Here is a 16385-nt window from a genome sequence, read left to right on the forward strand (position 1 = left end):
CTATAATCCTTCTCTTTAGCACGAGGATGCTGGTCAAGGAGACAACTAATTAGCTGGTAAATAGAGAAAATTAACAGAGTGAGAATTCTCAAGACCAAGGAGAAATGGATTTTCTATTCCATCTCTCTCAAACCACTAGAGCCCCAGAAGTAGCTCAGTCCTCTATGGGACTCTATCGATCACTGCTGCTGAGAATTTCATTAGTGCATTTGTTTTATGTATTGAAGGTTAAACACACACAAATCACACTGGCTTGGAGATTAAGTGACTTGGAAGTACAGTGCCCACAGCTCTACTTTAACATTTCCTATGAACATTACATTTTCCTCTTATGCGAACACTGGTGTCTCTTTCAACCTGATCAAGGACAATACTGGCTTTTCGACTACAAACTTCACTATAAAAAAAAAAAAAAGAGAGAGAGGCTGACACAATATACCTATTAATTTTTTATATTAATAATAATAATTATTAAGAGAGCCAGCTCAGAAGATGGAATTTCAGCAACATGTGACCAACTGAACACAGCAGTTTTATTAACTCAATTGAGACAATTGCATGGATGACCTGCAGCATTTTCAATACTCTGAGCTGGTGTCAAGTAATCAGAATACCAGTTAGCCTCCTAAGAAAGGTCACTTCTCAGTCAGTCAGAGATTCCACACGTGCGTCCGCTTCAAGAATGTGCTCCTTGTTAACTCTGGTTTTGGTCTTTTCATTGATCGCTGCCAGGGACACACACGTTATATCTTCTCTGTTTTGTTAATGAACAATTATGAATATGCATGAGGTGTTAATTACCATAGTGAATAAATTAGCCTTCACTGCTGCATCATACAACAACCATTGAAACATGCTCGAAATCAAACTGCTCCACAGATTCATAGTCTGCGAAGATTTAGACACAGAAGCCATAGACGTTTTATGACTTTCTATGAAAGACACTGTGGCTAGATTAAAAATGACATTTTGGACTTTCCTTTGATGTGTCACAGGAGGAACACTCTCTCTGATAATTAGAAAGTGAAACCTGCTGGAAAAAACTTGCTAGAGCACCACCAGCCAGCCACCCTACTCTGAAGTGAAACTGGAGGAGGCTACATTTCCCTTTAGAAATAGGTTCCTCTCATTTAGGGGTGGATTATGATGAACGTCAAAGGCTAAAACAGAGTAGGAGTCAGATATAAGGCACTTGTGGAACTCCTTCAGTGCAGATCTTGTGATGTTCTGCCCCTTTAAATGTTTGAACACGCCCCCCTTCCTCCTCAGTGCAAAGCCTCACTTCATGTTGCTTTCAGTTTTGCAACCTGAATAATAAAGTCTCCAGCAGCCAGCCATGTTTCTGCCAGCTGCCTCTGTATCTATCTCCTTCTCTACTGGGTCCAAATAGAATAGATCTGGGATTGCATTTAAGTGTAGCTTTCAAAGGATTTTTTTTAAAGATGGGGTTTGTGACCTTTTATATTTCTTTGGGACAAAAAGACTCCCGATAGGGCATTTTGGTATTGTTCTTCTATTCTGTTTTTTCACTTGATAAATATTAGGAATATCTAGTCTGAGTTTGCAGGATGACTTCCTGGGGGTCTTAGAGATGTGTGGTGTGAGCTCTCATGCCTGGATTGTAGAGATGAGGGAATATTTAACAAATGTTTTTCTTCTTCCAAAATGTTCTTTTGTCATTGGAATTAAATGGGTATTAAACCTCTCCCCACCAAACAAAAAACAATTCCGCCACACCCCATAAAACCCAGATTTTAAAATCTGACTAAAAGTCTCTTACCCTCTCAATCTCTCAGGTATCAGTCCCTGGTCTCTTGGGTTGTCATGATTACACTAGGTTTCAGAGTAGCAGGCGTGTTAGCCTGTATCCGCAAAAAGAACAGGAGTACTTGTGGCACCTTAGAGACTAACAAATTTATTAGAGCATAAGCTTTCGTGGGCTACGGCCTACTTCATCAGATGCATGTAGTGGAAAATACAGTAGGAATATATATACATACACACACACACACACACACACAAAAACACGCAGAACATGAAACAATGCTTGTTACTATACACACTATAAAGGAGAGAGAGTCCTATGGCACCTTTAAGACTAACAGATGAATTGGAGCATAAGCTTTCGTGGGTGAATACCCACTTCTGACAAAGTGGACATTCACCCACGAAAGCTTATGCTCCAATACATCTGTTAGTCTTAAAGGTGCCACAGGACTCTCTCTTACTTTTTACAGATCCAGACTAACACGACTACCCCTCTGATACTAGACACTATAAGGAGAGTGATCAGTTAAGGTGAGCTTTTATCAGCAGGAGAGAAAAAAAACCTGTTTGTAGTGGTAATGAAAATGGCCCATTTCCAGCAATATTACACTAGTTCAACAATTCCTATGGAAGGTCTTCCAAGCTAGATGGGGCCTGAATTTCCAATGTAAAAAACAAAACCCAGAAAAGAAGAGATATTTCAGGCCACCGTTACCTACCATAAAGAAGAAAAAAGGAAAGACACCAGTATTCTCACACACTTATGCAAGTCACTATTAGGAGCAGAGAACATGTCAAGTTACCCCTTTGTTCTTGACAGGAGTTTGCACATTTAGTCTCTTTCTACAGAAGGAAGGGGTTGGGGGGGCCTGTAGTTCAGATAAAGCAAGATGAGGGGGATCTGAGGAAATTGGAGAAAAGCTGGCAAAGGAGTGCTAGAAAGGAATGCAGCGAAGTCTCTCTTTTTAAAAATAGCATTAAATGTTATTGTCCTTCCCATTGTTTGCAAAACCCTATTAGCAGTTTGAAAATAACTTGGTCCCTTGCAAGTTTCTCTCTATTCAACAAACATCACCCAGAAGCAGCCCATTTTGAGCAGAGCTGAAATAAATACAATTTAACCTTTGGTGCCGAGATCTCTCTGCTCTGGTATCCTGTTAGCACAGCCTGGAGAAGTGTGTTCTACTAGAGACGGCCACCAGCAAATGCTTACGCACACCGGAAGGCAAGGGGTCACTTCACAGAGCCTCAACTCCCTGTTCCAGAGATGTCTCTTTTCACAGTATTCATTCCTGAAGCATTCTATAGCACTCACTGAGCTGAGTGGCTGGACACCAAACACCCTGCTCCCTCTCCAGGCTCAGGAGGACACCTCCTTCTTCACTTTGCATTAAAATAAGTTACAAAACATTTTAAGTTGCTCAGACAGAATCACCCACTCAGGCTTCGTTTCCAGCAGCTCCAATTCACAGTAAGGACTAAGGAGCCTGATGAAATGTTCAGGTTCCCAGCCAGTTACCCAGATGCCAGCAAATGGACATTTATGGTTTTACAATAGATTCTTTATCCAAGAAGAGGCCATGGTCAAGAAGGACAGCAATTTAAAGCACACAAATAAGACTTTCGTTATCCAATAGAAAGCGCCCACACTTGTTATAGCTCCTCCCCCGAGAGCACCATCCTGGCTCTGAAGTGTCCCTCTGACTTAGCTACAGGACTTATAAATCATGCTTCAGGGGCCATGATACGCATTGCTTAAAGCAGCTTCCATTCTCAGGTAATCCTGGAGATGCCCTAGTCCTAGAACCATACCAGCTTATAGTTGGTATATACAGGCATTTCTGAAGAGCTCACCACAGGAGTGTACCAACACCTTTCTTATCATAGTTATTACATACTTAATACCTTCAATACTATGGCCTTTAGAAACACTAACTAGCTTCACAACGCCCCTGTGAGGCAAGCATTATCCTTACTGTACAGTGGGGCACCCAGAGATTAAGTGACTTGCCCACAGTCACATGAGCAACTCACAGCACAGCCAGGAAAAAATACAAGAAATTCTGATCCCCAGTCTCCTACTCTAATCACTGAATAAACATTCTCTCCAGTTAGAGATGAAGGACAGTCCAGTGCTTAGGGCACTAGTCTAGGGCTTTGGAGACCTGGGTTCAACTTCCTGCTCTACCACAGATTCCCTCTGTGACCTCAGGCAAGTTACTTAGCCTCTCTGTGCCTCTACACTTTATCTGTACAATGAAATATCATCACTGCTAGGCCTGACAGAGGTGCTGCCAGGATAAATACAGAAAAGATTATGAGGCACTTTGATACCATGGTGATGGAGCCATATACATACCTTTTAGTATTACAACAAGATTTTCTAGTCCTACAAAGTTCTAAATGGAAGGGATGAATCACTGACCGCAGCAAGTTTGTCTCCCTGGGAACAGAACTCCTGAATAGGGAGCATCATGCTTGTGTGGGCAGGAGCTTTGCTGAGCTGGCCCCTTGTGTAGGTGGTGATGTAGGAGAGGAAGCAGGTGACATGCTAGGGGTAGGGCTGGATGCTCCATTCTCAAGTTTGAGTCAAAAGACCCTCTTCTCACAAACAATGGAGCTGTTAATTTTCAAGCCCATAACCCTCTACTCATTATGTCGAAACAAAGGCAGCCCATTCCAGCACTGGGAAGCTCAGACTCGTGGGGAGGGATTGCTCTTCAAAAATGTATTTCCAGGAACAAAGAACTTCAAACAGAAATGGTGGGGGGGGGGGGTTCCTATTGATGCTTTGCTGCTAAGTCACCAAACTGATGAAGAGCGAAGGTTGACCCCACCAACCCTAACGTGTCCTCCAGTCAGTGGGCTGGGGCCACTGAACATCGTAGGACACCAGAATTTATTTTATGTACAACATGGAATAAGAGAATTATCCTCTTAATGATGTACGGATAGGAGCAAATCACTTTAGCTCGCCTGCATCAAGCAATCGTAATAAGAGGGTAACTCCCAGGAGGTGCTGGGAAGAAACTTGGTCACATCACCAATATGGGACAAGGTTACAAAAAAGTCAGACCTCCATCACATGGCCAGGTTAGTGTCCACTGGCTCCAGCTACAACAACCACCCCAGTGATCAGCTCCCAAAGGACAGAGGAAATTAAGGCCTGGGATTGTACCCATAGGTACTTTGGCTTGCAAAGATAACTTAAATCTACATGCAAACACAGTCCTGCTTCCATTCAAGGAATGTCAAGCACTTTTTAGACACCCATTAATAACCCTCCATGACATGGGTATTCTCCCCATCTTACAAATAGGGAAACCAAGGCAGAGAGTCCCAAAGTGATTGACCTTCCCATGATCACAAGGGGCTTGCCCAAAAGCCAAGGCAAAACCTTAACCCAACTCGAAAGGTCTGTGAAGGTACCATTTTCACACCTTCACAATGGCATATGCCATGCAACAAATCCATAAATAAATGAACAAAGCCCCCGGCTCCTCCACAGCGGGGAAAGAACAAACAAGGCTATTCAAATCAAGTTACCAACTTGGGGCCAAGTTCTGCCTTCAGCCATACTGCACGCAGCTCTTGTCACACACAGGGATGCAAGGGCAACATCGGTCTCCTCTTAGGAATTGGGAGGTGATGCTAAATGAAAGTATCCCCCTCTTCTGGACTCCTCTGAAAGAGCTCACACCCTGGGAAGGCATGTCTCTGACTAGGGCTTTAGTTCAGCAGTTCTCGAGATGCAGCCTGGAATCTATTGTGCCCATTAAGTGTTGATTCTAAGTCGCCCAGTTTTTTAAATGCCCTTCAGCTTTTTACAATAAGGGGGTTTGACCCTGTAAAGTACTAAGCACTTCTGGAAAGTGTTGGATGTGCTCAGTTCGGAGTCACTGTGCACCGGAGGTGCTCATACCACACCCACATGCAGGAGAGCTCTCTCTTTCTTTGGCACTTCCCAATTTTAGCAGTTGAGACTGTTGCTGCCTTTGGCCCCTTAAATGTCATCCTAACATTAACCATGCACAAGGTACCTGCAGCTTCAAACTCCTCCAGACAGCTCCACTGATAAGTACCATCCAACCTGGTCTCAAAACACTCATTTAACATTCCAACAGGGGATCAGCAGACATTGGGGTTATCAGCCCAGACGTCACCTTGTTTCCTTCATGTTGGAGGACACCTTCAACACAGGATAAAAGGGAGCCTTTTAGAGAGTTTAATGTTCCATTAAAATTGAACACAATAGTCTCCACAAACAACAGGAAGTTACAGCAGAGTCAGGGTACTTATGGAATGGGGCTTTCAGCTAGTTATCCGTCTCTGAACATTGGCTTGTGCATGTGCCCTGTAATTGGGGATCATTTTTATCCTGCTGCTTTGTTGGGTGAAATCTCCCAGCAAATAGACACAAATTACTACAGATATAGAAGGAAAGGGACTGGTAATCAGAATGCCTGGGGACTATTCTCAGGCCTGACGGATAACGGTGACGCCTTGGGCAAATCAGTTTCCTTTTGTGCATCAGTTTACCCATTTACAAAATAGAAAAAACAACTATGCGCCTCACACGGGTGTCAGGAGGTTTAATTAACCTGTGTGAAGAACTTGGGAGTACTTTAGATTAAAGGTATTATAGCAGTAAAGAGCTTGATATTTTATACACATACACGATGCAGAATCTCGCTTATGTGCTAGAAGTGTTACAACTAGCTAGCAAAACTCAGTCTTCTCAAGCGTCCAAACTTTCATTCCCCTGCTTATATCTTATTTGAATTTAATAGACTTTACAACATGATGCCCCAGGACAAACTGCCAAGTGCATTAGTGCACAATCTTTCATGCAGCTCCAGGCTCAAGAAAGTTACCCATTTCAACACATTCCAGTTGTGGCATCTGTTGCCTCAAAGAGCCTCAGGGAGCAGGAGAAAACATAACAGGACAGAATAGGAGTCCCTGTGGTACGTAGGGCTAGGCACTATGCCTGGTGTGACTGAGGAACTAGTACTGACAATGGGAATGGGGTTCCTGCCTTACCCCCAGGCAAACTCTTCCTGAGATACAAGGACCACAAAGGATGGCAATATTCAGAGTCCAAGCAGCACTGGTCTGATTTTCCTCTCTTTCTGCTTTTCCCTCCCAGAAAGTCACTGGACTGAGACAGCACAATGCCCACCACCCGGGCAGTGGGGGGAAGGGGAGGGGGCTGCCAGAAAGACGAGGAGACATAATGCACCAGGCGCAGAGACTCCTAGGCTGTAATGTGGCTTTTAACTGCTGGCAAGGGCTGCACACAAGACAGATAGCATCTCCATGTGACATGAGTCTGAAGAGAGCTAAGTACTGGAATGTATGCTCTCCCTCCCATTGCAAAGGTTTCCTGGAGGGAGGGGGACAGGGAGTTTATATGCTGTAGCTCCCAGCTTCAACACCTTTGTTACATTGAGTGCACAGCTCTAAAAGGGATTTAGCCATATTCCACTCAATTTTTTTAATATGATTTTTAGGAAGAGATTACTAGATGCTTAAAAATGTCTATTCTTTGTTACAAAAACTATTTAAGATGTAGGACACTGGTGCATCATGGAATAAATACCTTATGGGCATGGAATGGCCATCATCGTATCTGTGGATTTCCCTAGCTTTAATATTATTTCAGTTTTGCTTTCCACCATCACCATCTTTCCGGACAGAAGCTACAGACCCAAAAGTTTTATATTCCCTCAATTATATTTCACCTGCCCTGTTCATTTCAGCAATTGGACAAAAAGTCCTGATACAACCAGGAGCCGAGAGTAACAGGCCTCCCAGTGGCAAAGAGACAGCAAATGAACTAGATGAAACCTGGAAGCGACAGAAGGGAAATGATGAAAATCCTAACTCAGTGCAACTTCTACCAGTTACGATGGGTGCCTACTAATCAACCCAACCCTTTCTGCTCCAGTAAGAAGCCCAGGCCGAAGGTAAAAGGGGAAACTCCCCAGGTACCAGAGCCACACTTAGAGCAAAAACAACAGCGACAGAACCCGTGAATAAAGGAATGGAAAGAGTTATGTTGCCATAGCAACAGAAAGGCATGTGCTTATATTAGTAAATCCCTGCTGACCTCCACTGATCTTTCCCTATCCTGGTCAGTGCAAGGGATTAGCAGAAGGGCACACTCTCTGGCCTGTTCCCAGGATCCACTCACTCGGAAGGAAGCAGGGCAGCCCTGCAAGGAGCTTTAAAGCGGAAGATCTCCCTTCAACCTCCCAAGTCAGCAATGGGCACAACAAAATCAGGTTCTTCCTTCAGGAACCACGTGGGACTCTTACAGCAGCCACTCTAGGCTGTTAGGAGAGCTCCTTGGGAGTACCTTCAAGGTGCATTCTGGGCTCTTCCAAAGCTCCTTGGCACGCTTGACACAGAGGAGATAACTCAATAAACCTATGCCACCTCTAATTCTGTGGGCTTGACAAAAATCAAGCAAAACTCTTGCCGTTAATCAGTTAAGCACCAAAGAACATGGCCTTGAAATTCTTCCCAAGTGCTGACATGCTATGTAATTTGCACTGTTGCTGGTTTGGCCTTAACGATTCCATATCCTGTGTTGTTCTTATGGGAGCCCGTCACATGGACTTCAATAGGTAACTTCTGTTCAGATTTGTGCAAATTGGATGCAGGCCTGGAGTCTTTCCAAAAAACCTGTACTTTGATTAAAAACCAGCAACCAGCATATGAGCTGAAGGGGAGGGAGGGGCCTGCCTTGTACAAGGAAAAGGTGGGCTTGATCATGCCAGCTTGAACAGAACAGAGTGATCGGTTCTTTTGTTGGTTCCCCCAGTGATCAGTAGAGGTGCTGCTGAACTAATGTCTCCTTTCACAAATAAACTTTTTGCTTGACCTTGCTGGTCTCATTCATATGTCATCTCACTGCCAGAAACTGGACAATTCATCTGCTTTCATGGCATCACTGACCACTCTGTGTCCCAGGAGCTGGACAGCCTGTTTAGCTGAGGCTTACTTGGCACTTGCTACACATGACAGATCACAGGAGAGAGATTTGAAGGGAATCTGCAACGATTGTGATGATTGGTTAAAATTCTTCCTCCCCATTTTCCCCATAGCAACTATTCAGGCTTTTGTACTGTTGTTCAAATAGAACATAAAGGAGAGAATCTGCAGTGAAATGGAGGGAACACGCAGGTTGAATACCATCCACTGGCTGAATCTAAGTGTCAGTCATACCACCTCAGCCTAGGCTCTTGTCATATCTCACAGGCTCTGCTAAGCTAGGTATGGTACTAGCACAAGAGACCTCTACAGGAAGCCCAGTGTGATCCAAAAGTAGTGCCTGCAATTCAGGAGGCAATTTCTCTGAGACAATACTGAATCAATGGCCCAGCATCGTGCTAAAGAGCCCTCACTGCTACAGGCATCTTTCAGAAGAGACATTAAACAAAGGGCCTGACTACATGTGGTCTTTCAAAGAGCCAATGGCTTTTTGGCAGAGCAGGGGTGCAATCCCAGTGCATTAGCCAAATTCCAGTTTGAGTACTAATTAAAATACTATGGGCATGATTCTGCTCTTCAGTACCCCTGTACATCAAGATTACCTCCACTGAAGTCAACAGAGCTAAATCTCCGCAAGTGAGATCGGTTTGGAGTCCTGCTTGACCAAATTCTCATTAGCTACAGCTTCACTCCCTGACTTGAACTGCAGGGCACTTTTGCTGTGCCCTGTTAAACAGCTGCCAGGTTCCAGAGGTGGCTGCATTTTAAAGGCTGGGGGAATGGCCAATATATCAGTTTATTATATTTGTAGACTGCTACTTTAAGGCCAAAGCACAGGACTTTTCACCGGAAAGCCTGGGCTGAATTGCCAGCTCAGCCACAGAGTCACTTAATGACTGTGCCTCAGTTTCCCCTTGTAAAATGGGAATAGTATTTACCTACTTCAAAGGAGAAGAGTGATCGTTCCTGGCTCTCTGCCTTTTGACTTGTAGCAAATCACTGGACAGAAGTGCCAAGCATTGGGTAAGAATCCACAGGGAGACCAGTGCCAAAATTATGGATCAAAATATTAATAGGGCTAATCAGAGCTACTGCACTGCAGGGAATTAAATCCATTATAAACACAGAAACAGACAGCCAAGCCAGTCTCTGTCATCTGTCTATTGTTTAATGTGCATCTGAAGATGTAACTACTTCTATTATCAAGTTTCCATGATTTGTGGAAGGGTGCTAGAGCTATAAATCCATGTTTTATGGTAGTTTTGAATATACTGCACTAGTAACTCTTTGATCTTTCAGTTCCTATTGCACCCCAGTATTTCCCCTTAATAAACACACCTCTGGGCTGACCTTCCTGGTTTACACATTCTCTGATCTCTCAGCCATTTCCACAGATCAAACGCTGGAATAGGGGTTTTCCTGTGTATTGAGTTAACCAAAGTGGCTCACAAGCTTTAATTTTAATTCCAATCTAAATACATTGGCAATCAACACAGACAATAGTCAGACTGTTAAAAAGGGAGCATTGCTTTGAACAGTGTTTAAGATGTAAATTGTGTGTATGTCAGAGCTAATCTCAAGAGCCTACCCTAGAGCAGATAACAAACCCAGAGAAGAGACGTTTGCCTGCAAATGTCCTTCCACAATAGGTTTCCAAAGCATTTGCCAGACTAAAGGTATGTGAAGTAAGGTGCCTGTTTAATTGCATGCGACAGAAAGACATGGAAGTTGGGTTTTAAATCCGCTTTCCCAGTATGTACTCTTCAAGACACCAAATGAACTACACCAATATTAGCTGAGAGCTACTCTGTCTCTGCCCATACTCCAGGAAGCAGCAGAACTGGGCTCATGTAGACATCCGGCATCATTACCCTCAGAGTTTATTCCAGACGTGAGACCTTGGAGCTAATGCGGGTCTGATTGCTTCACGGAATGGTCTAGTAGTTACAGCTAGGAACTGGAAGTCTGGACCCCAGGATTAGTCTCAACCACTCTTACTCTGTGACTTTGAGCAAGTCACCCAGCCGCTCTGTGCCTCAGTTTCCCATATCTGTAAACTGGGGATAATTATAATTACCTGCCTCACAAGGGCAAGGAGGGACTTTTTAATAACGTGCTTGGGAATCCTGAGGTGAAAGGTGTTACAGAAATGGAAATCATTTACTATTAAATCTTCTGGCAGAACTCCCTCTGTAAACGGGAACAGTTTGGGTGTCTGGCTTGTGCTGTGTTTTACAAGTGGATTTCTAAATAGGGCACCCACTCCCACCCTAACAAAAGAGAGAGGGATGTCTTCTGCAGGTTGTTGCTCCAAAGAAGGGCCTTGCCCAAGAGAGGGAGGATATCAATGCAAAGGCAAAACAGCATATATCCCCAAGGAGCATTCCATCCCTGACAGCCAGTACTGAGCAATTCTCTATATGCAATGGGCCTTCCTTCTGCACAACACAAAGCCATCGTAATTGCTTCACACTTTAAACTAGTAGCTATGGTTACTGGACACAAAAGACAGCCCCCCCTGCTTCCCTGTGGCCAGAGGAATTCCAGGCACTTGGAGCCAACGCATCAGACAAAGAAGTTAGTACAAAGAAGTTAGTACGGAAGAGAGAAAATTCAGGGGGAAAAAACAAAACAGTTCAACTCAAACGGTAAGGTGTCTAACAGTATCAGAGCAAGGTAGATGCAGGAAGGCTACTGGGGTAGAACTTTTAGGGGCATGGAAAGAAGTACTGAGGTTTCAACAAACTTGAAATAGGTCCTAGTGCTGTGAATAAAACTAGAAGGCTCAATTAGATAGAGTACGGCAGGAAAAGGGCACACCGAAATCAATAACTGTGTTTCCTAGTTCTCTGTGTTTTACCCTCACTTCTATGCATCCTTGTCACTGACTGCTGCTGCCCTAATGGAGACAGGACCTTATCCATGCATTGGCCTGGCAGTATTGGGGAGGACTAGGGAGGTCAGTTCAATCCCCATCTTCCTTCCCAGTAAAAGGCTTGGCATGTTCCTGACATGACATGACCTTATAATCCCTAGATGACTAAACCTGATGTCTAGGCCCAGCAGATCCCCAGACACCCATTTCAGAAGAAACAGGGAAGCCTATTTTCCAGAGCATGCAAGAAATTAGACCCAGGTGTGAGCGTATCTTAAGCCCAGGAGCAGAGCCGCTTATGCACCTCTAGAGGCTCATCCCAGCTCTAAAGGTATATTCCCCAGCTCTGAAAGAAAGTCCAAAAAGCCCCACCAATATGATACAATCTTTGGGCATCTCATCCCTCTCTGTATCTTACAGAACGGATCGAATTTGTTAAAGGTTTCTAAAATAGAACCTTTTGCCTCCTACCCTTCTCCTCCTACATTATGTACCAGAACTACCTGCCAACAAAACACACATTCCTCATCTCCTGGGATGCCCCACACCACCACCAAATGGACTTAAAATAGAAAGTATAAGCTATTCCTGTGCATTTGTTCTGCATGAGCATAAACATGAAGTTCAGGAGAACTTTACTACTGAAGTTTTCAGCTCGCTGTCTGTCAGGGAGAACAGTTACTGCAATAGCAAACTACTTAATTACACACCACACTACACACACAGTCTCCTTCTTGTGTATAAACACACACTCCTAAGCGGTGAAACACCTTTATATCTTCAAGAGGAGACGTTTCTAAGCTCCACAGCTACTGAATGTGGAAGCAACACTTCTGTCATAACAATTAACACAAGGACAAGTAATTTCAGACTGCTAACCAAAGTTAGTGCATATTCACTGGGTAAGAGCCAGACACAGAAAATGAAAACTTACCCCAAAGCAAAAGGAAGAGTGGCAGCAGGAGAGCGGCATGGTATGCACTGGATAGAATTCTCTGTAATTCCATGGCAAGCATAAGAGTGGCGGTCCTAAAAACCTCAAGAGAGAAACAGTGGCTGGGAGTTGGTAAATGCAGGTTCTCTCAACATCCCAGACTTCAGAATTTTTTTCCTATTAGTGGCACTCACTCCATGCTTTGCTGATTTAGGGACTAGCACTAACACAGTGGACAGAGTCGCTGTCCACTTTGAAACGCTTTACTCATGCTGTTGGAGTGAAAGGAAAACACTGCCTGGATCACATGGACCGGACTGGACAACTAAAGACTTTAGTTGCAGCATTACCTGGAAAATCCCAGAGCAGTAGGGTGGGCAAGCAATAGGTGAATGTTAAAAGAGGAGAAGCATGTGATCGGAAGCACAGTACAAAGAAGGGGGTGAGGGCTGGTGTTTTATTAACTTTCTCCCCATCCCTCCCCCGCCCCAAACAAGAGAGAACATAAGAACATATGTCTTGTCTGTTTTCTGTCTGCCTGGGAAGCAAGTCAGCCCCAAGTCTCCTGCACAGCAGTGAAGGGCACTCCCAGATTCAAACACTAAACCCAGAAGGCAGAATTCTATACCAATACTTGCTGTTGCTCAGATACTAGGTCTTCTTTGCAAGGTTCAATGAAAATTTGGGGGGCTGTGACAGTGGGTGTAGTGGTGTGAGAATGGGACTGGAGGCCAGGCTCTCCCAAACTCTCCTCCCAACTTTAAAACCAACTTCTCCTGTGGCCTTGGGCAAGTCACTTAATCTCTGAACCTTAGTTTCCTCATCTGTAAAGTAATACCAATGATTAACCTACCTACCCTAGATGGGCACTGCAAGAATGTATTAGTGATCAGGACAAAGACAGTTATATCATACCCAAAGAGATTTAGGGATGCAAAATCCAAACTCTATTCGATGCTTTCCCAGGACAACACAGAAATTAACGAAGCATTTCAGTTCCACAATGCTGGTGTTTGTATTCAATCTCCTCAGTAAAAGGAAAGGCAGCTACCTGTATGGGGCCTGTGAGCTGCTAACCCAACAATCAGCAACAGCATAAACTGTGATGCAAATAAACACAGTGAAACAAGGGAGGAGCTGAAGTCTTTCCCCATCAGAGTTGCTGCATCAAACCAATGCTCCAGCTGACCCAGCATAATACACCCTGCAGAGATGATATCCTGGTCCCAGTCAAGTCAGTGGGAGTTGGGGGAAAAAAGGAAAAAGAGCTGCTAACCATGGTATCTGGGCGCTAACAGAATAACTGTGTAGCAAAATCCAGTCAGAAGCAGCCTTCTCAACCCCTCCCTTTAACTACACCATTTGAGCACGTGAAGAAAGGAAAGAGTTTGTATTTGCACAACCCCACCAATCCTGTTGCTCCTAAATCTTTGTACTGTCGGCTCATTCTAGTTTTCAGTGGCATCCCAAATTCCTAGCCAGGGTCCTGGTGTAGAGAAAGTTGATGTCCTGAAACCTCTGGCTATAAACCCTTATCCATTAAATGGGTGTTGGAATTAGAGCAATTTCACAGGAGTACCCAGATACCTTCCTTAGCATAGGGATGCTAGGAGATTTAATCAATGCATGCCCATAAAGTGACCTGAAATCCCTCGATGAAAGATGCTACAGTAAGACAACACAAAATGGCTACATTCCAGTGGTGGATGAAGTGAACCTGGGATATATAGAGTACTTGGGTTTTAAGACCATTCATTAAGATAATATTTCTGTCCCTCTCCAGCAGGTGATCCCCATGCTGGAGCAAGTATCCCTTCTAGTCTTTAGGGGGTACCTATCCCATTAGTTTCACTTGGCCCCAGCTGTTCACCCGTGGTGTGAAACAGCAAGACTTTAAAAATGCCATTTGATGAGCATTAGTAAGTGGGAAATATTGCAGAGCGTGTTAAAAACCAATCCATTGGTTGAAGGTTAACGACACTTCTCTCTAGCAGTTGGTCAGATATAGAGAATAACCAATTGCTTAAACAAAATCTACAAGAATTGTCTTCTCAGTGCCACTCAGGCAACTTTTACTGAAGTCAATGAGAGTTGCACCTATGTAATCCAAGAACAGAATCAACTCCAATAGCTTCTGCTATAGGTTTATCAGTGTTTCAGAGGTGGGAAAATCTGCTTGTGTCCTATGCTTCATGATGGAGATTAGAAGCAGTCAGAAAGATCGTGCTTACCTGTGACCTTTTAGTATCTTCCAATCCAAACCATAATTGGATTAAATTAATGCTAATGGGAGTTACGTAGATAGCCCCCTGCCCTCCCAAGAACTGAATAGACAGGACAGATAAGATTTCATATAACAGTCGGCTTTAAATGAGGAACACTGGTATCTTAGCCCCAGACAGGAAGCAGGGGGCGGGCGCAGGTATGCTCGGGGTGTTAGCTCTAAATTCTGCACTGACTTCCTTTTCCTCAAACCTGAAACTGAAATAGCTGGCCTGATTTTCAACAGCCCTGAGCACCTTTACCTCAGTGGCTTCCATCGGTGCTGGGGCTGCTCGGAATGTCTGAGAAACGAGGCCAGAAACCTTTTTCAGCTTCTCCTCTGTGCTTTCTTCAGATGGGGCATTCCAAGGGTGCAATCTCCATCTCTGGAGATATTTAAGTGTAGGTTAGATAAATGTCTATCTGGGATGGTCTAGACAGTATTTGGTCCTGCCATGCGGGCAGGGGACTGGACTCAATGACCTCTCGAGGTCCCTTCCAGTCCTAGAATCTATGAATCTATAAGGCAGAATTCCTTCTCTTTAGTCCTTTCCGTTCCCTGGCCTGTTTTTACACACCCTGGGCCAAGTCCTCTCTTCAACTAAGTACACTGGTGTAAACAGCAGAATTTATCCACCTATAATCACATGATATCAGGTGCACCATCATGACTGTATACTGAGGATTTTTGCAGCCATGCTGCCCCTATATTCACTGATCACTGACATCCTCCTGCAGAGGGGGTGGGATAGCTCAGTGGTTTGAGCATTGGCCTGCTAAACCCAGGGTTGCGAGTTCAATCCTTGAGGGGGCCACTTAGAATTCTGAGCAAAATCATTACTTGTGAAGGCAGGAGGCTGGACTCGATGATCCTTCAGGGTCCCTTCCAGCTCTATGAGATATACCTATCTCCATATTATTATTATTTAAAAAAAAAAAAGACTACTCAAGTTAGCCATTTTTAAGAAAAGAGATGTAAAATCCTGCAGGAGCACAAATACACATGCTCTGTATTTCAAGGTCCTTCCTGGTAAAGTTAAACCACAGAGATATGTGAAACACCCACGAAAGAGAGAACAGGACACACTTACACAGTAAGCAGAGGAATTCTCCCTCTGCAGGAATGCAGCAGCATGGCCTAATTGGCTGAATACGATAAATGCGGTATCAGAGGGAGAGTATCCACAGAGGTCATTCCAGAAGCCACAAGACAATGAAATCCAGTTCAGATTTTCAGATGCCTGGGGCCTGGCTAATGCAGTCTAAGAAGTGTGTATATGGGGAGGGACTGAGTGGAAAGGATGATGGAGGGAGTGAAGAGAAAACCTTATCAAAGAAACATAATAGAACCAGACAAGAACCAAGAGGCCCACCCAGTCTAAGCAATCAGATTGTCCTTGGATTTAGGTGGGCCAACAATAAACAAGTTCCCAAAGTCCTTAGGGGTCCGTTCTCCCAGGTCTCACACACTTGTCAGACGAGAAACAAACCTCCATAATTAGGCTTGGGACCAAGTTTCCCTGACTGGCAACTTCCCAAGGCCCTCAA

General features: G+C 44.2%; 1 protein-coding gene across 6 annotated transcripts in view; it reads right to left on the reverse strand.

Annotated features, from left to right (window-relative positions):
* Window positions 1-12808, reverse strand: part of CRB2 (crumbs cell polarity complex component 2) — a 63741-nt gene extending 50933 nt beyond the window's left edge. For 5 of the 6 annotated variants that reach the window (XM_054007234.1, XM_054007233.1, XM_054007236.1 and 2 more), the window contains exon 1: window positions 12576-12808. In XM_054007234.1, the coding sequence (XP_053863209.1) occupies window positions 12576-12657 (82 nt within the window). In that variant the 5' untranslated portion in view covers window positions 12658-12808. Of the gene's footprint in view, window positions 1-5807; window positions 5957-12575 lie in introns of all 6 variants that reach the window. The other variant, XM_054007232.1, reaches the window with a different exon arrangement.
* Between the last annotated feature and the right edge of the window lie 3577 nt (window positions 12809-16385).

Source organism: Malaclemys terrapin, chromosome 17, assembly GCF_027887155.1.
Source record: "Malaclemys terrapin pileata isolate rMalTer1 chromosome 17, rMalTer1.hap1, whole genome shotgun sequence".
Lineage (NCBI taxonomy): Eukaryota > Metazoa > Chordata > Testudines > Emydidae > Malaclemys > Malaclemys terrapin.